This window comes from Melopsittacus undulatus, chromosome 10, assembly GCF_012275295.1.
Source record: "Melopsittacus undulatus isolate bMelUnd1 chromosome 10, bMelUnd1.mat.Z, whole genome shotgun sequence".
Classification (NCBI taxonomy): domain Eukaryota; kingdom Metazoa; phylum Chordata; class Aves; order Psittaciformes; family Psittaculidae; genus Melopsittacus; species Melopsittacus undulatus.
Genome location: NC_047536.1, coordinates 33,294,584 through 33,320,009, shown reverse-complemented (window position 1 = coordinate 33,320,009; position 25,426 = coordinate 33,294,584). Strand labels below are relative to the sequence as shown.

General features: G+C 46.4%; 1 protein-coding gene across 2 annotated transcripts in view; it reads left to right on the top strand.

Annotated features, from left to right (window-relative positions):
• Positions 1–1,737: 1,737 nt before the first annotated feature.
• LOC101870831 (peroxidasin homolog) overlaps positions 1,738–25,426 on the top strand; it is a 43,035-nt gene continuing 19,346 nt past the window's right edge. The window contains exons 1-7 of one of the 2 annotated variants that reach the window (XM_034067106.1): positions 1,738–1,789; positions 3,050–3,157; positions 12,744–12,815; positions 20,233–20,304; positions 20,560–20,631; positions 22,619–22,690; positions 24,182–24,253. In XM_034067106.1, coding sequence (XP_033922997.1) covers positions 3,105–3,157; positions 12,744–12,815; positions 20,233–20,304; positions 20,560–20,631; positions 22,619–22,690; positions 24,182–24,253 — 413 coding nt within the window. In that variant the 5' untranslated portion in view covers positions 1,738–1,789; positions 3,050–3,104. Of the gene's footprint in view, positions 1,790–2,966; positions 3,158–12,743; positions 12,816–20,232; positions 20,305–20,559; positions 20,632–22,618; positions 22,691–24,181; positions 24,254–25,426 lie in introns of those variants that run through there. The other variant, XM_005146797.4, reaches the window with a different exon arrangement.

Sequence of the window (25,426 nt, the reverse complement as noted above, 5' to 3'; positions counted from 1 at the left end):
TGCTTACCTGGATGTTAGACCTCTGGATACCAAGAGGTCACTTAGTCCATTTCTGTCCGTCAAGGAATTGTTGAACGTGTCAGGAGTTTAATGCATTCTGTATCAATGCAGAATGCATTAAACTTGTCTCCTGTGCTCTGTTTCAGTGCTTAGTTAAGGCAGATTTGGTGTTCAAAGCTTCCATTTCACTAGCGTTGAGAATAAACTGATCATGACACATTTAGTTAGCAACAGTGATACCTGTATCTGGTCACCTCTATTGCACAAGATAACTGCCTGTAGGATGTGTTCCTTGCTCTCACCTGTGTGTATGATGTCCTTTTACCAAGTGTAACATGAGGTAGTTCTGAGTTAATGTTTTCCTTTACATGGTGCTTGCTGGAAAACTCCTGCTTTGGAAAGTGATGGCTGTGTCATACAAAAGGTATCAAGTAAGTTAAATTGGTCAGATAAGGTTTATGTTCTCTCCATGGTAAAATAGGGAAGGTTAATTCCCTGGGAAGTAGTGATGAGCTCCTCAGGGGATCTGCTCCAGTGAAGGGGAATTTAAAGGTAAAACCAAGAAGGATTGGGGAGGGAAAACCCCCACACTTGCAAACCAACCCCAAAGTCTCCTTGCAGTCTCTGGGTGTGAAAGGGTCTGTTTAGCAGAGGCTGGAGCTCTTTAACCATGGAACACAAGTGTGAGCTTTCATTCCTGTTGCTTAGGAGTTAACTGCTGGTTCCTGCTCAGAGCTGCACACCCCGTTCTAAACAATTCATCATGTTGATGGAAAATAAGATAAAGGAATGTGAGAGGAAGGGAGTGGTGGTTGCTGTAACATCTCATGAGCATCCCATTCGTCATGTGGGGAGAGCAGGTAGAAGAGCCATGGTTCAAGTTCACATGAAGATCTGCTTCTGAGTCAATGTGTAGGTTGCAGAACTTGCCTCTTTGCACTCGAGCTATTCCCTGTGTGGCCACCGTTAAATCTGCTTCTATTTAGCAGAGCCCATTTCTCCAATGCAGTGGGGAGATACCCATCAATCCTTCCAGGCGCTGGAGCGAGATTCCAAAGACAGTACGTATAGAACCGTGCCTGGTGCCTAGCCCAGCTCTCCTGCTAGCAGCATAAATAAACCTGGGAGGGATTATTACTTTGCAGATGGTTTAGAGCTTAGAGTTTATACACAGGGATGTAATTGGAGGCAGAAGGCGAAAGCTTTGTATTTGTGAGGTGGCCAGATGTGCTGGGGAAGATGTTGATGGCTTTCCTAAACATTGAAGCATGGCTTGAAGAGAGTTGTTTTGTTTCTTTTCCTATGGATACTTCTCTACATAGCAGCTCCTAAGTAGCTGTGTTGCCCTATCCTAACAGAGCTCCGTGTGTTTGGGGAAGAGGTGAGTGCCATGGGGAGCAATCCGGAACACGGGGCTAAAGTCTGGAAGACTTCACCATAATCCACGTTGTCTTTCCTGATGTACACGAAGGATGCGCTTCTGATGCGCTTCGCTTCTCAGGCTGGAGTGAAAAGGTGTCCATCCCTGGGGGCAATGGGCTCTCGACCGCCCGTCGTTAGGTGAAGGCTGAAGCGTTAACTCAGCCTTACACAGCCTGTGTTTGTGGGAGGGCTGGGTGGCCACTAGAGGATGCTCTGCCCCAAACCATGAGCTGGGTCCTTAGGGATGCGGGGAGGAGTTTGCTGGGATTCCAAAGGGATGTCGGGACAAAACCGCAGCGGATTGCGGGAGGGGGAGATGCAGGAAGGCCGCCGTGCAAAGCGCTTTTATAGCGGGGGGAGAATGGAGGTATTTTATCATCTAATGCTATGAAATCTGTAAGGGAAAGCCTAAAACTCGGCACTACCCAATGTTGAAATGCCAATGCTGAAGGGAGAGCTGGGGGAGTTTAAACGCCGTTCTTGCTGTTTTGTCGCGTTGTAGCTTACAGTCTGAAGCAGACGTGGGGTTGATGGGATGCTTTCGTTTAATCTTCCAGGTAACGTGGAATTGTGCCCTGTTTGGAATTCCTCAGGTGCCTTTCTGTCTTAATGAGCACTAATGCCTCACTCCTAACCCCACACATTGAGGATCTTGTGTAGGGATAACTTCAAACCTAATACAAGCTGGTTTCCTTCTAAGCTTCCCTATAACAGTAGAAGGTGATTAATGTAACTGGAAAGGAGTGCTTCCTTTTGTGTCTCGATTTTATAACCCCATGGAGGGAACTGAGGTCTGCTTTTCCTAGAGTTCAAATTCCATTGGTTTCATTATTCCCCCCCCCCCTCTTTGCCCCTCAATTGCCTTTAACTTCTCCAAAATCCTGTTGTTTTTCCAAATGACATCCTGGTAGGAAGAAATTCTACTACCTAAAAGGTCTTTGAAATGAATCAGCCTTTACTCTGCATGAGAAACTTTATGCAATGTGTCAGATCAGTGAGAGGTTTGTCTTTCTTTGCAGGTTATTTATCCCTTTTAAAATCACTTCTGTAGCATTCCCCATCCCATCAATGGTTGGAAACCTATTATTGCTGGATGTTACAACCACATGTAGTAAGAGACAGACTCTATCCTGAAGCTCTCACTGCCTGATGTGTTTGACAGGCTGTTAGAGAAGATGCTACCCTTAGTTTGCAGTGTGCATAAAATACCTTGACCCATCCATGTCCTATCCCAGCCCTGGAAGCAGGGTGCCCCTTGTCCATGAAGGTGCATTCCAATATGCCTGAGGAGATAGGTGAGGAGTTCATTCACTGTCAGGAATAAGGAAGACAGAATAAATCAAAGCCTGGAGTTTGTATTTCAGCGCCTTAATTCCAGAGGGGTGGGATCAGCCTGCTCTCCAGTGATGTACATCATGGCACAGAGAGGGTGGGCGGCTGGTCTGTCAAACTGCCTTGATTTAATTGCAAACACATGCTGATGAGTCCCCTCCTCCTGGACCTCGGCGCTGGGAAACTTCTATCAGCTCCCTGCAGCTCAGGATTGAGGCAAATACACTCCAGCACACACCATGCTGCTCAAACCTGCTGCTCTGCCAGGCTTGCTCTGCTTTCTCCTCCTGCCCAGGTTCTCCTGCTCCTGTCCTAGTCGCTGCCTCTGCTTCAGGACCACAGTGAGATGCATGCATCTGATGTTGGAAACCATCCCCGATATCCCACCTCAGACAAGCATCCTGTGAGTAAATGCTTTCATTTTACTGCCTTGCTTACCTGCTTGGTCTTTAGAAAGACCCAAAGATGTGCTTTTTAACCTCCTTTTTTCCTGTGTTGTCATCTGCATCACAAACTGTTTAATGCTTTTAAAGCATAAACCAGAAACTGCACCTTTTGCCATCAATTAATGGTTAATAGACAACCAAGGGAACTGAAAAATCCAATAGGAATAATGCCAGGGTGATCACTGGAAGCCACTTGTGGAGAATTAAAGGTCACTGATGTTAAACTGAGCTTACACAGTTTATGTTTGAGAGGGGTTTGGATATGAGCCTGGGGGGGGGAGAAAGGAAACCCAGCAGCTCAGGCTTTAGTCTCCACTGAAACAAGGACTTCTCTAATACACACAGCACCATTTGTTCCCTAAGCTTTAAGTACTGGTTTTCCAGGTTCTGTCTGAACTGTGCAAACCAAACTTCAGGCTTATTTGGAAAGCAGCAGTGGGGGTAACCCACAGGTTGCTTGAGACATGAAGTACCTGCTGGCTGAGCCCATTCCAACAGAGAAGGGGAAGGAAAAGGACATGGAACACTTGAAGACTGGGCAGCTCTTACTGATAAGTCCAGGAGAGCACTTCCCTGTGATTCTAAATGAATCCTGCACTTAAAGGTAGCTTTAAAGTGCAGCGGTATGGGACAAAATGCTGCCCTTTGTGCTACTCTCAGCTGGTCCTTTGGGTTCACAGGCTTGCTTTTGGAAGCAGTAGGAAGGACTTGTCCCATAGTGATCTTTGCACTCATCCTCTGTCATGTAAAACTATTTCAACACTAGTTTGAGAGGCTTTTCCCTGTGCCTGTAACAAATCACATCTCAGATCAGTGTCTGGATGTGCTCTCTTCCTGAGCTAGTGATGGGGGGGTTGTTCTCCAGTGTGGAACTGGGTAGTACTGTGTAGCTTGTTGGCTTACAGCAGTGGTTTCTGCTCGTAGAGCAGCGTGCAGGCTCTGACTCTCCAAAACTGTCACTGAACTTTTCTCCCCTGTTATTCTCCTGTATCTTGGAATACTGAAGTGTTCCAAGTGTGTTTCCACTGTTGGAGTTTAGCAAAAGCTCTTGTTTCTCCTTGGTTAAACCCAGGTTTTTATGGGGAGGGGAAGTTTGCTTCCTTGGCTGAACGGAGATGGGTCTGAGCTCAGTAAAGCCTCACTTCTTGTTCTCTGCTTGCCATGAGGCAGCATTTACTGTCACCCTGGAGAGCCTGAGCGTGTTTCCTGGCGAGATTCCTTGAGTGCAACAGGAGGGAAACCTCCTGTGGTCACCGGCTCCTTCTCAGTACCAGACTGGTGCATTCCCAAATGCCCTCTGCCTACAGCAGCTTCATTCTCTGTGATTCAGGGGGGAAAATCCCAGCTCTGCTCCATGGCTTCTCCTTGCAGCTTCAGTCAGATTCCAGGTAGTTTCTTGCTGTGATGGAGGTGGCCTTGAGTTGTGTCTAAAGCTCAGTCTAGAAAGGTGACCAGATTTTCCAGTGCAGTGTATACAGTCACCCTAACTCCCTCTCCCCTGCTCTAAGTAGTTTGTATGGACACTGCATGTAAATGGTCCATGTTTTGCCTGGTAATCCATTTGGAAAGCTGGTTTATTTAGTTTAACACAATAGCCACAGTCTCCAATGGGAAACTGGGTTTTAAACATTAAATGGTATAGGTGTGAGATATAGAAGTAGGAATATTCCTACTGGTCCTTAGGGACCAGTATTTTTAAGGAGATTTGTCTGGTTCATTCTCTTCTCATACTCTCTGCATAATTATAAGCAAACCCATACTGATGAGCACAGATCCTGATGGATAACATGAGCCTGGGAAGCTTTCTCTGTTGGCAGATCTTGTGCCTTTGTATGGTGTGTGGCAAGTGAAACTCCTGACTTTCCGGCTATCTTGAAGATCTCCTGTATGTAAATGCATTTGCCAGCCAGCATCCCATTGTATCTATATAAATAGCATTTGAAAAACTCAGCTTTTACTTGTGAAAGATCAAAGAATGCTTCTTAACCAAGCCCCTATCTAGGCCAACGTTTTGGTATGCTAATCTTCCTCCTGGGAGCATCCTTGTGTCAGTGAACATTCCCAATTATAGCAAGAATAGTCTTGATCCTGGAGTTACTCGGAGTAGATGTGGGATTGTGATGTTTTCCACATTCATCCTTTGGTATGAGCAGGACTGAGTGTGTGCCTGCAGCTCCAAACACCCATCCCAGGCTCCAGCTCAGCTCCTTCACAGCTGCAGTATCCAGATGGAGTTGGTTTTGGAGATAGGAGTTTGGGACTCTCTGACCTCCATGACTCTGTGCCACCCTCTCTCTAGCAATCCTTGGAGAGTGGGCAACTCTTGTAGCCGGCACAAGCTGGGCTTCAACAAGCCCTGTTGGCAGGATCCCTTTGGGGCTGCAGCCAGCTGGCGTCCTTTGGAGCAGCCCATGGCCTTCCTGGAGCGATGCTGGGGTTGGCATGGAACCAGCTCCAGGATTGATGAGCTGTTATTGGCTTCTCTTTGGTCACCGTTTCCCTCCTCCCTTCCCCATCCCAGCTGGGTGCAGCTGAGGATCTGGCCCAATGTCTGGTTATAGCAATAGGCTGCTTATCTCTGGTAATGAAGTTTTATCCTGAGCAGAGAATAGGATGGCAGGAACACGTGTACAGATAAGTAAGCCATAAAAATTCATGATGTATAACTGCAAACATAGTTTGGCTGCTGCCTCTTTGACTGGAACATGATTATCCAGATGTGATCTGCTGCTTGCCGCTGGGATTCAAGCAGTTCTTGTGGCCAGCAGCCCTAAGAAGGGAACAGCTGTGTAACATACACCCAGAAGATTTCAATAGGGCTTTAACCTTCAAAGCGATTTGTTCTGCAGCATGACATTGGGAACAATGAGCTCTGCAATGTGTGGGCATGAGCAGAAGAAATTCATGGAAAGAAGCTCCCCTCTGGCTGGCAGCTAATGGATTGCAACCCAATTACCCAGGGGGTTATTCTCCTCTCTGCATTCCGCAGAGCACGTTATGAATGAGGACTTCTAGAGAAGCACAGCTGAGGGCACAAGCAAAGCCAGCGCAGTGCCTGGGATCTGAAATCATTGCTGGCATGAACTGAAGGTGACCCAGTTGTTCACAGACCTGGTTGCTAATGGGGCAGTGGAAGCACAGCCAGCCTGACTAGTTTTGTTCCCCCCCTCGTCCTTGTGCTGCTTGTTTGGTGGCTGCTTGGTTCCTTTCTCCCTCCTGCAGGTCATTATGATAGCGCAGGACATGGGGCAGTCTCTCTCTTAAGGAGCAGAGCTTAGAGAAGGAATCCTATCCATTTGTTGGGGTTTTTCTGAGCAAAGGAGTTCTTGGAAATGCTGCTCCCTTTGTGGTCTCTGTCGCGTGTTTTGGGTTAAAGAATGGATTACTCATTTCCTCTGCCTGTGATAAGCTTAGATGCAGCCATTAAACGCACACCCACACATTCTGCATGTGCCAGGTGGGATCTCCACTTCTTTGCTGTAATACTTCGTCCTCATTAAAGCTTTCAGGGGTGAAACAAAATCTTCTCTATGTTCTCTTCATAGAAGTCCCTTCATTGACAGGAAGATGCAGAAGGAAGGCATTTAAACCCATTTTCCTTCCATTCCAGCATCTTTTGATGAAAGCATCCAAACTGTTGTGGTTGTAGCTACCTGCAGGGTTTATAAATCCTGCTTTCACTGATCTTCACGGTGCTCCATCACCTGGTTCCCATCGGAGTATTTGCATTTTCATTGACCTCAACATATCCTTCTCCCCATAGGCATGCCAGGATTCTTTTCCTATGCATTTTAAGGAGAAGTCAGTGTGTTTTGGTGAAGGAATGTGTGTGTTTCCTGGGTAAAGACTCAAATGATCATGCTCTTAAGAAAGGAAAAAGCTGACACCTATGGTGCATGGCTTGCTATTAAGGCCCTAGCAGTTCATTTCAGCTGCTGTGGTGCTACTGCTTCTTGGACTTCATTGCAAAGGTAAATGCATCTTTATACTTGGAACTTTGCTTTAGCTTCCTTTGGGTCCGAACACGCTTCAGGAGGAGGGAACACTGTCTTCATCTGATGTGGGCAATACCTTGAATGGATGGTGGAAAAGAAGTATACATTAGGTTAAGAGGGCCCTGTTCCTTGCTGGCATGAATGTGCAAGAATAGGCTTAGCTGGTTTGAGTAGGATCAGACCCCGCTCTCCATACCCTTTGCTAGTACAGAGTAGCTCAAATAAACTACCTAAGATTGAGTTCAACAGGGGTTTTGTGTGTCCAGGGCCAGAACTGTCTTTTGGAGGTGTTCCTTGCTCCTGCCTTTGCAAGCAGGAGCTCAAAGGATTCATGTGCAGTTGATGAAAAGATTCCAGCAGTGATGATGCACCAGCAGATCTCTTCTTCCCTGGCACTGCCTTCAGGGCTAGGCTCTCAAGTGTACCTTTGGGACCAGATTATGTGCATGGAAAAGGTGGGATCAAGCCAGGTTGGGATGCTGGCTGCTGAATCACTGTCAAGTTCTTGCCCCAGCTGATGCAGGGGGACCCCTTTGAAGCTGACTCTTGTGTGAGCTGAAATCCTGAAGAGCTGCTCTCAGGAATGCTTGTGGTGGTTCCTTGGTTAAAATCAGTGTGCACATCCCTAAAGCAACAGCCTGTCCTGCAGCGTGTGTCTGCATCTCCTCGCTCTTCAGTGCTTCAACCATGATCGCATCATCTCTGTCACTGGTATTCCATATTTTCCATCCTCTTCACTCTTTGAACAGTCAAATCTTGACATCCTCAGCTGGAACCCCCCAAAATAGACAAGCCTTGGAAAAGAACCCAACCCAGAGCCTCCCTGTGGTCTCATCTGTGTAGCAGTGATGGCAGCGCTCCACTGTCCATGTAGGGATTCAATGAAGGCTGTCATTTATTAAAGCCAGTTGGGGACTCGTGTGTGAAAGGGGCATTCCTGAGTTGGGGAGGTGGTGACAGTGAGTCTGGAAGGCTTCATTTCCATGTCAGCAAGGCTGTGTTCCCTCCTGCCAGGACTGGAGCTTGTTTGGCAGGGTGGGAGAACCTGCAGGGCTGACTCTGATGGTCTGTGGATAAGGAAGAGGAATGATTCTCTTTCTGATAAATGTCCTGACTCTTCTTATATATAGGAAACTTGACCTAAAAATTGTGTTTAGGGAGTCTGTCACATCCTCCCTTTCCCAGAAAACACTGTAGGAACCTCAATGTCTTTGTAAAACCACCTTCACTCTGTGTCTTTGCTGATAATGATGGGGGAGCTGCCACTTACTCAATCAGTTCTGAGTGCAATGGTCCAGAACTGTCAGCATCGCTGCTGTGCGCAACCTTTGGAACACAAAAGAGGCTTCGGTGGAACAAACCCTGTGATTTCCATGGAGCTGCAGTAAAATACCACTTGTAGCTAATTATCTGCTTAGTTAACATGGTAATAGATGATTCTGCAAGAGCCTAAATACATTAAACAGAAGTGGAAGTTACTTGTAAAAGCCATTGATTGCTTTATAGAGTAATCACTGATAATTATTTACCACAATGCTTTTAGGACTGATTGTTCTGTAGCAGCTGAGAGGATTAGGAAGATACAAGTGCCATTCTGTCAAGATGTGTTTCCCCCTCCATGTGCAAATCCTGGTGTTCTCAGTAAGCCTCTGCCATGGGGTTTGGAGTTCCCAGGTCTGGAAAAGATGAGTTGTTCAATAACAGATCCTAGATTATCCATCTATTCCAGCCCAGTTTCCTGCTGATTACGGCTCCTGTGTGCGCTCTGTGTGTGAAAGTAGAAGAGGTTCTTAGGGGGGAGACTGAGCTGAGCTCTTAGGCACAAGCTCTTCCCTGTGAGGGTGCTGCAGCGCTGGCACAGGGTGCCCAGAGAAGCTGTGGCTGCCCCATCCCTGGCAGTGCTCAAGGCCAGGTTGGACACAGGGGCTTGGAGCAGCTGCTCCAGTGGAAGGGGTCCATGGCAGTGGGCTGGACTGGATGAGCTTTCAGGTCCCTTCCACCTCAAACCATTCTGATCTGGGATCCTTTAGCAGCAGCCATCCCGTTCATTCCTGGTGGAGAGGTACCACATAATCCCAGACTTCCAGCCATGAAACTGTGTGTGTGTGTGAGCTAAACCACAAAGCATCTATTTTTATTGTTTTCCCCCATTTTGCAAATTCCAAGGTGGAAGAAGGAGGGACAGAAGGAGCTCAGCTGCTGGAGCACACAGCAGCTGGAAGGGGCTGGCATGGGGGATGCTGGTCCCTGTATAAAGCACACTTGTTCATGGAAAGAAACCCCAAGTTTCCACACTGAGTGCCCTGGGAATAGAGAGAAACAAGAGTTTCTGTGTAAGAGGGACAAACTCTGTAGGGAATGTGCTCCATCAAACACATGCAAGCCAGGAATTTCCCTCTGCAGCCGTATGAGGCGTTCGTTACCAGCTTCAGGCTAAGGCAAGGTCTGGAATAAGACCATTATGAATGAGTTGAAGTATTGTTTGGGGGATTTTAATGCATTGGTACAGAGGAAGAAGTGGGTTCTTCTGTCTCTCCAGGGGCTTTGCTGTGTAGGAATAGCCACACTGGTGTCTTTTTGCTGCTGTTTTGGGTGCAGGCAGCAGAATGGTCTATTCCACCCTGCTGCCTCCAGGGCAGGATCCATGTACCTAAACCCTATGTGGGTAATGGCTGTCTGCCTGCAGCCCACCTGAGTGTTTTATCAGCCTCATTGTTGAAGGTATTTTAAATGGACCCCATAATCTATAGTGTTAGTTAGTGACTATTTGCCCTTTTCTATGTGTAGCCAAGGTCTGATGCAATTAATGTGTCTGTGGCTAAATAAGCCATCACAGTTCTTCTCATTGTCAGCTTCAGATCATTCCCATTGCTTTCCTCTGGATTCTCTCCAGTTAATTCACATCATTGCTTGAAATGAAGTGCTTGGAATAGACGTGTGCTGCTCCAGTTCCCTTTTTTGTCTGTGGGGAAAGCTGTTGCCTTTGTATGATGGAGGGCAAACCAGAGAGTGAGCTTTCCAAAGGAGTGCGAGCAGCTGGGGTCCAGGGAACCATGTGAAGGTCTCATTTGGAACAGAAAACAAGGAAAATCAAGTTATTTCATTACAATCACAAGCTAAGGTTTATTACATGCTCCTTGGGGTGGTGTAAGGGAGAAGATCCTGCATGAAACCAGCCCCTTTTGCTTGCTCAGCAGTGGGAGCTATCAGGAGCATCTCTCTATCCATGCGCTGCTCAGCAGTAGAAGCACTACTAAGAGATGGTCCAGCCAAGCAATAGCCATGACCATTTCCAAGGAGTTACTGGAAATAGTGAGAACTATTGTGGTTTTAGTAAGAACAACCCTGAGCCTGGAGCTATGTTCAGAGGTGGTTTCAGTCACCATGCTTTTTGCTTGGAAGCCATTTACTTCTATGTGAATGCTGGCGTGTGCAGGATTGCAGTTATCTCTGTTCATTAAAACAGTGATGGTTTTCATCCCCCACCTGCAGCCTGTGACCCAAAGTGGTGTTTTGCACTTCACTGCCTGTTTCTTGCTGGCTTCCATGAGCATCAACAGCTTCAGCCCTGACCCTTGTGTATTGCTTCCATGTATTTGTGATGTTCCCTATTACCTGTAGCCAGCTGCTTGGACTAATTACACAGCTCTTTACAGCCCCCCTGGGCAGTGGGGTTGATGTCTGTGTGTTAGTGTATAAATCAGGTTTGCCTTTCTTCACCTTTTTTCATGGTCTAGTCTTTCCTCATTTCCTTTTAATGAGGCCATGGAGAGCAGTCAGCACTTTGTGCTCTCCCCTTTGCCAGTGTTTAATTGTATTTGGCTTTATGGTGTCAGCCACTGCCTTGAGAAATCCATGCAGATAGCTTCAAATTCACATCATCAGGGAGGAGGGATGTGCAACACCTTCCAATAGGACGAGCAAGAAATGTGCATTTGGAGCAACGTGTGTAAAGCCAAACACACCAGAAAATGTCAAGGGTAAAGTTACTGTTAAAAACTGGGATCCCAAAGGGTGATCCCAAAGGGTGATCCTTTGGGACTGCTGTTTTCCGGCAGGCAAATGGTGCTTGTAAATGGCAATTCCAACTCTTTTTTTCCTGACATACTGAAGCTGTGTTCTTTCCTGCCCTCTAACTCTTCTCTGTGCAGTACTTAGCACTAAAAGGGGAGAGATTTCTCCTACTTTAGTCTTTTCATTCCTTTGTTCAACGTTGCACTGTTATAAAGGAAGAAGCACAATAGAGTGCATTGAGTGATAACAAAGGGGTAACAAGGCAGAGATTCAATATTTCAGTTTGATTTGCCATTATTTCCTGCCTAAAATGTAAGAAAATTTAGTGAGGAAGTAAGTAAAGTAAAATTAACTTTATTTACTGTGTATCCTCTTCTCAAGCGCTCGCTCAAAGGTGTTACAGCCCCTTTGGATGCTCACTGTCAATTCACTGACAGCTCCCTGCAATTAATCCACCTCTTTCTAATCTTAGTCTTAGAAAGGCCGTGATTCTTGTTCTAAAACTAAGTGTTGAGCTTGTAGCTCGCTGTGGAATTCTAGTTTCAACCTCTGCCTCCAAACACTATCACTCACCAACACGATGATGGGCAGCTCACAGTGTTCATGTGTGATTTCCCCTTAAAGCAAGTGCCCTTAAAAGGCTGCCTTAAACCAAGAACTAGCTGTGTGTTCTCTAAATGAGATAGATTAAGCAGTGTAGGAGGGAATTAAAAATCAACTTCATTGTTGTGCCTTGGATAGAAACTAGCAGCAAAATCCATTTGTCAGTGTGTTGTGATTTGTTATAATACGCTGGACCACGCAAGGTGCCAAATCAATGCACATCCCCTATTGAGGTGTTTCTCCTTGGTTAACCAGGTTAAACCACTTAGCTCTTATTTTCTTATCTCATTAGCAATCAAACCCCCCTGTTTTAGGGTTCCAAGCTGATGCAGTTACATGGGCAGCCCTTGAAATTTGCCAGAATCCCCTGGACTCCACTTACTCTAATTGAAGTTGGCACACGTTTGCAATGCAGGCAGCGATAAGCTGCGCTGAGTCTTGGAGCACTGCAGAGCAGAATGTGAAATGCTTATTATATGAGGTTATTTGATCAGATTTAACCATTTTAGGGCAAGGATAATTTTGCTAAGGAGCTAAGAAGTGGCTCCATGCGATGATGTGCATTCCTTTACAAGGCAGTAAAGAGGTGCAAGTGTAATTGCGCATGAACTTGGGGTGCTGGGGTGCAGACCTTGTCTGGTGTTCATGGAAGTGATCACTTCAGTCCTTTCAGCCTTTAGTTTTCTATGATATTAACATGTATTTTGTAAATGTCAGCTTGTCCTGCCTATTGGCTGAGTTTATAGACAAGAGGAGACCCCATCCATCATCCCCATTCCTTCTCCCATCCCTTCCCAGTCCTTATCCCTGTTTCTCCAGTCTATAGACCTGGTATGATAGCCTCTCCCAGCAGCCCTCCTCCCATGGATGATGCTCATTGCTAAAGGCTTGTTTATATCCCAAGTGCACTGATTGTGTTTTCTGCTTTCAGAGATTTACGCTTCAACCACATCAAGGAGATCCAACCCGGAGCCTTCAGAAGACTGAAGAACCTCAACACGCTGTAAGTTCCTCCCAGTGATCCTGCAGTGAGGATATCCATTCATTGTGTCTGTACTGTCCTCTGTGATGTCTTAAAGATGGCCTTGGTCCTTTAGTTGTTGCAGCCAAGTTGTGTATATCCAGTTAAAGCTTTTTGGTTCTCTTTGTTCTATCCTGGATTGTATTTCTTACCCTTTTTTAATTAGATGTGCCTTTTAATTGCATTCATTTCTCACAATTAACCTGTCCTTTCAGACATCCTGATGCATCCAATTACTGACTGAGGATTTTTGAGCAGGTTTGGCCATAGGCTAGCCCCTAAACACAGTTCTGGAATGGGAGTAAGGTAGTGGAGGGATGCATTTAAAGCTTCTTCTTTTCCATGGCCTCCCCAAAGGCATGAACCACATGAGTTGTTCTATATGAGTTTGCCTGAAGTGTGAGTACATCCTTCCAAATGCCATCTTATCCCTGTGCCTTGCCTGAGGATAAACACCTACACCTCCCCTACAACAGATAGGAATGGGAGTAGAAAGCAGCTCCTTCAGTGTTGCATCCCAGCCATAGCCAGCACTCTCACATCAGTGTGATGTACTCACAAGTACATCACTGCTCAAAGGAAATCCTGGAGCCTTTGCTGCTTCTTGCCGCTGCAAGGCTGAGGGTTTGAAGTCAGATATGAGGACATCTGTGCCGTGTAGCCAAGAAGTTGAATACAAACCAGCTCCCAAATCAGAAACAGAAGCTGTGTCAGTGCAGTGCTGTGCTGGATCTAATTGGCCTGTTGGGATTCAGGTCTGATTATTCGAGCTGTAACGTGGTGCTAACAGCTATAAGATTTCCAGGTCTAAGCTCCAATCTCTTGGTGAGGCAAACCAGCAGCTTGGGAACCTGCACTGCATGACAGACATCTGTGTCTCTTGGGTTTGTTCATTCATGGGCCCAAATGGTAAGTCCAGGTTGCTTATTCTGTCTCACCTTGAAAGACCTGAAGTCCCTGATCCTTTAGGGATGACAGTGCTGGAAGATGGGAGATCTGGACAACAAGGCATTCAGTCAGCTGTCAGAAGCTGTTGGAAAAGTGGGAATACAGCAGGACTTTATCATAGAGACCTGTTCAATAGCTATGGTTTGAAAATCAATATTGGCTAAAGATGCTTCCATTGTGTGTGTGGGATTGATCGGCCAAACCATAACCTCAGAATGGTCATGACCTAGGCCCTTGTTCACAGGATGATGGGTGGTCAACTAGTAAACTGATAGAAAACCTTATTGCTGGTGATGCTGTTCATATAGAACACAAGAACAGCCTATGTTAGTCTCTGAAACAGCACCACGTGGTACTACATTATCAACAATAACAGAGAGAAAGGAGACTTTGGATGGATTTCTGTCATTTGAGATAGGGTGATAAATGCGACTGAAGTATCTAGAGAGAAAATAGAGCCTGAGTCCTTAGGGTTTTACCTTATCACAAAGCTCTGCAGAGGCATCTTGATCCCCAGACCTGCTCTTCCACCCTTGAGCCGAGCAGAGGAACTGTTCCAAGTGAGGTCATCCCTGCGTGATGCAGACAGATGTTTGGCAGGCAGCTCGGCAGGACCACCAGCCTCGCCTCAGCTGAGCCTTAGGGAAAAGGGGGATGCTGGCAGGTCTTCACTGGAGAGATGCTCCACCCGACCTGCTTTGTAGGAGATCCCAGTTCCTGCTCTGGCATTGCTTTGGTCTAGGCAGGTACTTGGCGTGTGCAAGACTTCTGTCTTTGTGGCTCTGCTTAAAGGTAGATGTAGGTGTGCAGCTGAGGTGGGGAGAGCTGTCTCTCTATGATGCTCCATGCATTTGTCCCATTCTTTTGCTTTGTCTCCACATCCTCCTGGATAGGGACATCAAGGACAGCAAGTCCATGAACAGATAATAATGGGAATGTACCTCGGAACATCGCTATCTCATGATTATGGATGTCAGGGCAGTAAGAGGAACAGATTGTGGGGTAGGCTTTCCTGCTTTCCCTATATAAAGTCCTACAGCCATCATCAGGGCTGGAATACTGAGCTAGGTGAAACTGCTCTAACAAAATGTGGCATTTTTATATCTGAATTCTGAAAATCAACTGGTTTTGCACTAAAACTTTTCCCTTTAGGCAGCACTTTGTATGCTTTGTGTTTCCTGGCCCGGCCAGCAAACTGGGAACATTGGGGATCTCACACTCGTGGTAGTGAGCTCCCAGGGGTGAGGAGCTAAATAACTGGAGGAGACAATGTCAGACCTTGCACTCCTGAAGCAAATCCCCCTCCAGGAACTGACGTTTGTCTGATTCCCACATCAAAGCTGACAAGAGCTGGAGAATTTGCTGATGTTTCTACATGGTAAACTCTAACCTGAGGATTCCTATAGGTCTTTGAGTGCTGAAGAGAATAAATCCTTCAGGATCCCTGAGAGACTTGCAGGGAAAGTCTGGCTGGGATATTACAAGTGAGGGGTTTGGAGGAGGGAGTCACTCAAGTTCCATGTGCAGAGCTTGCAGCTTTCTGCCATGGGACTTAAAGAAATGCTCCTTAAGCAAATAAATGCTTCTAAAAGGGCTTTTTTCCTCCAGTGTTTTGGCCTGGCAGAGGAAGGGCAGCAGATCTATGGGGAAGCTTCTGTTCTGCATCTCCTCTGGGGCAGGATGGCTGTGCTATATCCAGGTTTGGCAGTTTATAAACCACGCTGATAAGGAAACCTCTGTGGTCTATGTTGGCTGCAGGGAGGTGGGCTGTGAGACCGACAGAAGAGGAGCCTGCCATGAGCATCCTGTGGGGCTCTTCAACAGCTCAAACCTTCCTCTGACCCTTTTCTCCTCTTTTTATCTCCCTGCTTTGGGAGATTGGATAAATTACAGAGCACCACTTGGAAATTAGAACCAGGAGCCCTGTTTGTCTATGGAAGAGATCCAGCCAATGTGTGCTTCTGGCTGGGGACTCCTGGTACAGCACCACAGGTAGTAACAGTTATCCTAAATGCTGCACCACTGGGAGCTTGCTTGTTGGCTGTCTGCAGTGGTGCGTGCATTGGAGAGGTCCTCTTTGGCTAAAGGCCTTAAGAATTGTAAGGTTTCCTCATCCCTTCCTATTGCCTCTTCCCTGTTCCAGTGCAGAGGTTGGTGTCAGGATTTCCTTTGTGTATTTTTAAGCTCTTAATATGTCCCCTTGGTTAAAAAACCAGGGGAGAAGGAGGCAACAAACCCTCCTATGTGCCATTCAGAATGCTCAGCAGCTATTTGGCTGGTGTTTGTCAATGCTTAACGGCATCTCTTAACCCAATGCTAGCTCACAGCAGGAGATGGACCATGGAAGAGAGCAAACACATTGGTGAGGCATAACATCTCATTGCTTCCTTCCCAGTTCTTGCTTCTTTAGGTCATCTTTGGGTGGGGATGGATGAGGACACCCCTGCATATCTGTCTCCTTAAGTGTTTCCATAGGAGGCCAGCACCCTGCCACATTGACCCAAGTGGTAATCACAGTCTCCCTCTGCTTAGGTGAGAGCAAAAGGCACTTCTGGTGAGCTCTGCATCTCTCCTTTACATGAGGCTCTGTCTTAAACCTCTAGCAGCTCTTGAAAGAACGTGTTCCTGCCAGCAAGGAGGAGATGTCAGAGCCTGCTTGGGTCTCAGAATCAACATTTCTCCCTCGAATATGGGAAATGGCTATTCCAGATCATCCTGTGAACAAGGGCGAATGCACAGCTGAGCATTAAACTCCCTTTCCCCCCCCTTTAAATACACTACATGATGATTTCTGTTAATGATGGGAGGGAAAGAAATAGCTGTTATGTCACCACAACCGTAGGATGTGGTTTGTCAAATGGGAAGAGGGAAGATCGATGGTTTGAGTCTGAATCCTGTACTGTCACATCATTGAATGCAGTCCTCAATACAGAAAACGACTCATTTAATGCAACTTAAGCCTGTGCTTGGCAACCCAAAGAGAGGGTGGGGAAGGAGAAGGGAGGGGCAGCCAGGACATAAAACCTAAAGGCAACTGAATGTAAAGTGAATCTGGGCCAGATCTCCTGGTGCTTGTGTATCTTAAACCTCCCAGAAGAACTCTGGAGGAATAAAGGCTGTGATTGAGTCCACCTCTTCCTTTGGAGGCCCAGTTCATCAGCTGGCATGAAGGGGAATGCCACATCATGCTGCAAGGAAGTGTACTGCTGATGCTTCTGATTGAGCTTGTTTTGCTGCAGGGTATACTTAAGACATGGGTTGATAATGATCTTTCCAGCTTCTGTCTGCCAGAGCTTCTATTCCCAGCAGGTTTGGTTAGAAGCAGATCTTAGCTTTGAATCCTCTTTAATATCAGCAGGAATTTGGGCATCTTTTGCTGTTGATTGCACTGGGATCAATGCCCAGGTCATGCCAGGATTCTGCACACTTCCTTGCTTGGGGAATTGCACAGGAGTCAAGGAGCAGACAGTTGTGCAGAAGCCATCTCCAGGCTTTCTAGGAGCCAGATGTGCTGTCTTGTCTATGGATTTCTCAGAAAGCAGTGGTTTGGAATATGTGGACTGTGCTCGACTTCATAAATTATCTCACTTTTGTGCCTTTTCCAGGACACATCCTTCCATTACAATGGGGAATCCTGAGACAGGAAACAGAGATGGCTTCTTCCATACGCTTTGTAACCTTTAACGGGACAATGAACAAATTGTTAAGTGTCAGACGATGAGATAAGAGGCCTGCGTGCTGCATGCCATCTCTGCTTCCAGAATTCATCTTGTTTGGCTTGGATCACTGATTACACCCCCTAGCACTGTCCTAGATAGCCAAGACAACAAAACAAACTAGGTTAAGGCTTTAAAATAGCATCAAAATGCAGTCAGATGGTATGTTGGGATTTGAAACCCCCCCCTGGACTTCAGTCCTGGTCCAACTCATGGCATTAAAGATAAAGGGTCAGTGATGGAGTCCAGACCATCACAGTGTGTGGGGTTGTTGGTGTTCCCCTGCCTCCAGGACCTGCTCACCTGGTTGTTATCTCATGTCCCCAGTCAGTCAGTCAGATGATGCCAGTTGCAAAGCAGGAGACAGGTGTGTTCCCATCCCATGGGAATGATGTTGGAACTGGAGCCCATCTCTCAGCTCATCTTGTGTCCTCAGAAGTGAGGCCAAGGATCAGATAACAGAGAACAAGCTGCCTTCATCCTGCTCTGGCTGAGGATGAAAGCACACTGATAGAGAGCAGGGAAGGAAGCGTGCACTGCTGGTGCCTGTGTTGTCTTTGTCCTGTGGGTAAATAGACCAAAGCCCTCTCCAGTGCTGCTCTCGAGCAGTTCTTTCCAGTCCTTGGGTGTTCAATCATCAAATAACCTTTGAGTTGGTGTTGGGGCTGTATTTCCACTCAGCATATCTGGCTGTCAGAGCAGGATGCTGTGTTCCAAGGGCTTGACATCATTCCTGCATCCTTATGAGTGAAATCGGGTTGTTTAACCTCAGTATTGAGCCATCACCTCCAGCTGTGAAGCAACTTTCCAGCAGCTCTCTGCCTTAACCTCTTCAAGCTGCTTGTCCACAGCCCTGGCATTGTGCAGTTGAGTAGTGGTACCCACATCCATGGTAGCAGGAGCTAATCAAAGGAGGATGCTCAAATCAAGGATCCTGAGCTTTCCCTCAAACCTTTATTGCCTTGAATTCCAAAAGCTTCTTTGCACTTGAGTTTCTCATGTGCGTTTTGGACCTTTAATGTAATGCTACACCTGAGAGCAAGCTGGTATGACTCAGGTGCCTGGCAGTAACTTGTGATGCTGCCACAACTCATGTGTTTCCGACACCTTTTATCTTTGCATCCCTGGGGCATTTGATTTTATCTTCATCATCTTTATCCCACATGTTTTCCTCTGGTTTTCCCCATTTCTTTATCTTTTCTCTCCATCCTTCACCTGCATAAACTGTTCCCCCCGGGAAGGGACCTTTGCTTGCAGTGCCAGAGGCTGGCTGATGCTCTGCCTACCCTGTTTTTTCCAGCAAAGTTGGGAAGAAGGTTGGGTTTTCCCACTGGGAAAGCAGTGACCTGTCTTCTCACCTGCTGCCTGGTGGCAGATCATCCCTGAGGAGCAGTTATCACAAATAGGAGCTTCTAAAGTAGAAAATGCACATCCAATACATGCGTTGAGTTTGACCCAATGCTGTAAGCTCTGCTGCTTGCAGAGGGAATAGCAGCTTTTCCTACAGCACTAGAAAAACAAATCTGTGCTGCAGCTCTCCATCCATATCTCCAGTTAGGAATTGTTAGAGTAAATGTAGTTTGCTCTGAGCTGTTCTGCTATGAGCTCCATGAGCTTATAGCAGCATCGCCAGACCTGAACATCAGTGGGAGACCACAGCAAAAGACCCACAGGAGTGCGGTTGGGCAGCCACGGTGAATAGTTCAATGTCGGCTATTCAAGAGCTATTTATAAGTGATTTATTTCATGTTCTCTGTGTTGGGCTTGGCAGTGGTTGCAGCAGAGGGGTTTGTGGTGTTCAGCTGCATGGTTATTGCTGCTGGTGGTTATCCCAAGCTCGAGCTGTGTTTCTGGTTGTTGGCATCAGCCATCATTTGCATGCTCTGTTATGACAACTGTGCATACAAGGTGGAGATGGTTTGCCAATGGGATGTTGTCCATGGGTTTTGGATTAAAGTCTGGCACCTGGCTCTGTAGATGGAGGGAGGCTGCCTCTGGAGAGCCTCAGGACTCAGATCTGGATGTAGTTCTCTTCCGTTTGCACATACTTGCACACAAAGTGATTAAAACAAAGTGTTACCATTTTATAACTCCCCTGTGAACTGGTATTTGAAGATGTGTTTGGCCTCTTAAAAACTGGTTCTGCTCACATAGAATAGTTAGGGTTGGAAAGGACCTTAACATCATCTGGTTCCAACCCCCCTGCCATGGGCAGGGACACCTCACACTAAACCGTGCCACACAAGGCTTTGTCCAACCTGGCCTTGAGCACTGCCAGGGATGGAGCATTCGCATCCTCCCTGGGCAACCCATTCCAGTGCCTCACCACCCTAACATGTTGTTGGATGTGGCCATGCACCTTCAGAAACTGTTGTGGTTGTACAAGAGCTGCAGCAATGATTTACTATCTCCTTCTCTGCTTCCTTTTACCTGTCTTCCTTCTTCTCATCCCTTTGTTGGCTGTAATTGTAACTTTGGGGTGAGAACCACTGTGGCAGAGCGTAAAGAAAGGTCTTTGACCATTGGAAGCACTTGGTACCTTTGGGCATGACACCTTCTCATTGGCTTAGCTGGTGTCAGTATCCAAACCTTGATCTTCTAACCCCATTTAATGTTAAAGCTGTGTTGTAAGACAGAGGCTCAGGGCTTTCCAATGGACACCCAGGAGCAGAAATGCCACGAGTCTCACACATGCTCAACTCACCAGCTGTGGTTTTCTTTCTCGGTTCGAACAGGCTGCTGAACAATAATCACATAAAGCACATTGTGAGAAGATCCTTTGAAGATCTGGAGAACCTGAAATACCTGTGAGTCAGTAACTCAGTGATTTCTTCTCCTCTTTGTAATGTAACATCCTACTTCTGATGTTTGCCACTCAAGGATGTCGTTTTCTGTGCATGGGATTTCTGGTTGTTTGTGTCACAGCTATAAAACATCACCCTTGAATCCAGTCAACAAGCTCTGCTTTGGGTTGAGGTTCATAAACTGTTTCCTGTGTCTTTTAAAAGCACAACTGCTGCTAAATCAGCCTCATGCTTTTTTTCCTTCTCTCCTTTTGAAAGCTACCTGTATAAAAACGAGATTCAGAGCATCCAGCAACATGCCTTCAATGGGCTGCGCTCTCTGGAACAGCTGTAAGTACAAATGAGCCTTGTTTGCTGCTGCATGTGATGTGTGTAAGGGCTGGTTTACTGGTTCCTTGAGCCCATGTGTTGTGTTTCCACTAGTGGAGACTATCAGACACTTTGCAAGGTGTAGGTTAAGGCTTCTACAGCTTTTGTCATCCAGCTTTGCAAGACTACACTGGCTTAGCCTGAAAACAGCTGGTTCCACTACTGCTTTTGGTTTCTTAATACCAAGGTTGATGTCCCATATGTTTTCTTCCTGACCCTAAAGATCTGGAGCACAGGAAGAGCCCAGCTGTGCTTCTGATTCCCTTAAGGACCTTACAATGGGAGGAAACAGGGCTCTGCTGACAGCAAAAGTGGAAAGAGTATAAGAGGAAAGCTTAATAATAGGTGTGCTACCAGCCTTGCATACAGTATAGCTTTCCATCAGCCAGCTCAGCAAGGATGCCTGGGAGAAAGCATAGGAAGCAGGCACTGGCTCAGCTGTGCTCAAGAGGAGATGATGCTGGCCATGGTGATATTTTACCAATGAGCATTCCAGACTTGATGTCACGAATGAAACTAAAAAACCCCAGCAAAGCCACAAAACCAACAAACATCCCGCTGCAAGTCCCATCTGTTTCCAATCTCGGGCAGGCACCGCTCCAAAGGAATTAGCTTTGCTCAAATCCTACCCCGTTTTCCTGCACCCCAAAGCCAGCTTTTCAAGGAAAGCCATAACCCGGCTGATGGACAGTATCAGATGCTTTCCTCAAGGTCCAAAGCAATGACAGCAGACATCTGAGATGTATTAGAGTGTGTATTTCTCTCCCTGCTGTTGCCCTCCGCTGCAAAACCTGAGTCTGTGCTCTGATAGGGGACCATTTATCATTAATCTTTCCATTACAAATCAAGCAGCCATGTGGCAGCTTAGGCAGTTATTTCTCAGTGCAGAATGAGTATTTGTAGGTCCGGGATTAATCAGTGTCCGCTGTGAAATCGATGCCTGTGTAAAATAAAGGGGAAGAGTTTAGGCAATGTTGAAACCGTTCCAACAACAGTCGATTGTGCCAGTGAATAACACAGGGAGTCTGATGTCTGGTGGTGGTGTTGCTCTGCAGACCCCAGGTTTTCTTTGCTGATGGCCTGTGGCAGTGCAGACCTCCCAGGCCTCTGGAACATCAGGTCATGCTTGAGAGTTTAGTGGAATTAAACCCATTAACCTCTATTAGCAAGAATTGGGCTGTTCATGTTAACGTGGCATTTAGATCCCAGTGTTCCACTGGATGCTGACTGCACCATCTCCATCTTTGGAAGCTGTACCTGCCCTCTGCAGAAACAGAAGAGCCCAATGGCAGCTGTTCCAAGGTGTTTCTGCTCTTGCTGGGTGGGTGCATGTGCTGGGAGCTCCTATTAGAAACACAGACATGCAGGTTGGAAGACACCTTTTGGGATGTCTCCAGTCCCACCTTCAGCCTCAAGCAGGACTGATTTCCAAGTTGTATCAAGTTGTTCAGGGCCTTTTTCTGCAACTTAATTATCAGCAAACTCATGATCCCACTTGGAAATACCACAATTCCTAGACTGGGAGCAAGAGCCTTGTATTAAGGCTGTTTCATCCTCCCTGATAATCCAAGGATGTGTTGGGGAATGCCAATGCATTCCCATATGGTGCTCAGATGGGAGCAGTTGCGGCTGGCACTCCATGGGCAGGGGTTTCATCCTGACCCTTAACAGTGCAACAGGCCATTCAGTGTGATGGTGCTGGTCTTAGGCTTCAGGGGAGAGCAAATCTGTCCTCCTTTTGTGTGTGGTTTAGTTTATTGAGAGCAAATAATTGACAGGAATGGGAAAAGCCAGTGCTGGTTCTGTGTTTGCATGTGGAAAATGGAGATGCTGAAGTGGATGCTGGCTTCTCTACAACTGTGTGGTGACCAGTTGGTGGATGACCTGGAAAGAACTGTCTTGTAACCTGCAGTCTGTCAACCTGCCCCTTGTGATTTCTGTGTGACAGGTACCTGCATTTCAACCACCTGGAAAGCCTGGAATCGGAGACTTTTAGTGACCTGCCTAAACTTGAAAGGCTGTAAGTAAAGGTGGAAGCTTCCTTGTGAATAAGGGGTTGAGGAGAAGAAGGAAAACCCTTCTTTTTGTGTAGCAGTTTTGGTAGGGTGAAGTGTGATCTTTAAAATGGAGGGGAAATCCTTGAAGAAGGAGGTTTAATGTACTTGCCAAGTAGGGTGTTATAAGTGACTATGAAGGGAATTTCCCATGTTGTGTTATGCTCACATTTCCCACCTAAGCAGGGGTAAATCTACAGAAAGCCCTACAGCTGCCCAAGCCAACTGAAACGCTACTCTGACCATAAGGTCAACATGAGTCACTGTTGGGCAGTGTACAAGAAAAAGGGGGTGGAAAAGGGGAAGTCTAACCAGAAAAGCACTCGTCCTGCTTGAAAGCAGTTAGAGACCAAGGTCCTGTGTCTTCTGCTCCCAGGATTGCTTCTAGCAGAAGCCCATTTGGTGTTTCCCACTGCATGGTGGAACCAGCATACCCTGGTTTGCTGTGTGGAAATGTGCTTGGGAACTAAAATCATGGGATGCAAACACCCTCAGAAAGTTGAGCCCTGGATCAGCACACCATGGCTGACCTCAGTCACTGTATCAGATCCAACAACAATTCTGCATTTAGATTTCAGAGGAGGGTTTGTCAGCATCCAAGCTGGGCAAGTAGGCTGAGCTTGGGTGTGCATGTGTGTACACAGGCACTGGAACATGAGCTGTATTGCCCTCGTATCTCGTCCACCATCTACTAAAATTGCTTCCTAACTTCAATCAATGGGCTCTTAGAAGTGGTAGATGTCATCAACATAACTAGATTTCCTGCTTCATTAAGGGAATGGAGAGTTGACTATCCCATCTTGGTCCCCACTAATGTATTTTAGTGCAATTAGGGGGTTTTAGTAAGAACTTAACCTGCATGCTGAGTCTGGCAGTGAGAGTTTGCCTCAGCTTTGTTCAGAGATAAGCTCAGCTTAGGCTGCTGTTGTCTGAATTAGATTTACTCATGGAATTGGGTTATTAATTACATTGAGTGTAAGGCGTGAGCTGTCTGGAGCCTTATTTCAATGGCTGCCCTTGTAGAATTGCCATCTCTTCTGCAGGGGCAGAAAGAGAAGGTCCCTTCTAAACTGGAGCTGAGCCACGCACAGAAAGCATAGGGTGGGTCCAGTCCATAGGGATTTTGTGCCCTTTCTCCTCCCTTTGCAGAGCATGCAGGGGATTAACTTTAAGGTTCCAGTCTAAACCTGTTACATCACATCTTGAGTCACCGTTTCCAATCCACACCCGCTCTCCCTTTGGTGTATGGCTTTGCACTCCCGAATGAAGGAAATCCCTATAGCTCATGGAAAGAAACACAGTGCATTAAAAACTCCATTTTGATGGAGTATTTATATGTCAACGGGGTTTTTCTTTTGAGTTTTTCTATTATTTGCATTTCAAGAGAGTTTTGACCTGGGATGTTGTTACCCGCGTGGTGCAAATACTGAATCATGTCTTGGCTTCTCCCGTTGCAGATTCTTGCACAACAACAAGATTTCCAGGATTCATCCAGGGACATTCTCTCAACTGGAATCCCTCAAACGGCTGTAAGTGGAAAACATTGCCTGCAAAGAGCAATTGTTTATCTTTGATTAGATGGCCAAGGCCTGAGGAAAAATGTGCCTGCTTGGCAAAGCTTTTAGTTGTTGCACCTCTAAGGCCAGTGCTAAGTTTATAAAACAGTTTTGATTGGACCTCAGAACTCATTTAACCAGTTAGTAGTTTGTTCAAGCTAGGGCCTAATTATAATCTAACTATAACTCACTTCCAGCTCAATAATGCCACAGGAAGGAACATGCCTGGAAAGTCCTCACAACAGTTGGAACCCATAAAACATCCTTCAACACTGTAGAGAGTCCAGGTCTTAGCTATGACCTTGATCATGTCTTCAGCATCTAAGATAGAAGGAAAAATCAGTCACAAAAGAAAAGGCTTTCTTTCTAGAGATGATAATACTCAGATGGGTGCCAATATGCACAATTCTCCTATGCAGGAGTGCCTGGTGTGTTATTACACATAACCTGGCTGTCTCTTAAGCTCACTTCTTGCTTAACCCCCCCTAGAGCTTTGCTCCATTTGTCTTTTATGTTCTCTGGAAATATAATGATGCATTTTTTGGGGGGAAAAAAAGCAAAACCTGAAGAATTCTGGTGTTTTGCCATGATTTCCAACTACAAGAAAATGATGTTTCCCACTGCAGCCTGCTGTGATTTCTGCAAGCAGGTAAAAGGCTTCACTTTAGCAGGAAATAACTTGTAAAATGGTGCCTGTATGTGTCAAAGAGAAAGGTGGGGGGTGTATGAAATGCTCTATTGTGGCCTCATGTGAAATCTCACATTCCCAAATGTTTGTCCCTGAAAACATTAGACCTTTTTTCCGTGTGTTTTTCCAATGGCCCCAACCCATCTACTGTAAAACTGTCAGTCGGGAAGGAGGGATAAACTAATCCCCTGATAGTCTTTTATTTATCCTTGTGCATAGCACTGCACATAGGAATGAAGTGAGTGGAGGGAGAAGTGTGGGTGCATTGGGAGGTCACTGGTCTCCATTCAGCATGGTTGAGGCCTGTGTTGCAATAATAAAAGCTCTTAGAGCTGTGCAGAAATGCTACAACCTCGAGCATCTGGTCATAGGAAGAGATTGATCCGATGCTCGCTGGAATCAAGGGGGAGGGTTTTGGAGCTAAAAGAGAATAGCTCCAACAGAGGCAGTGTTATGTA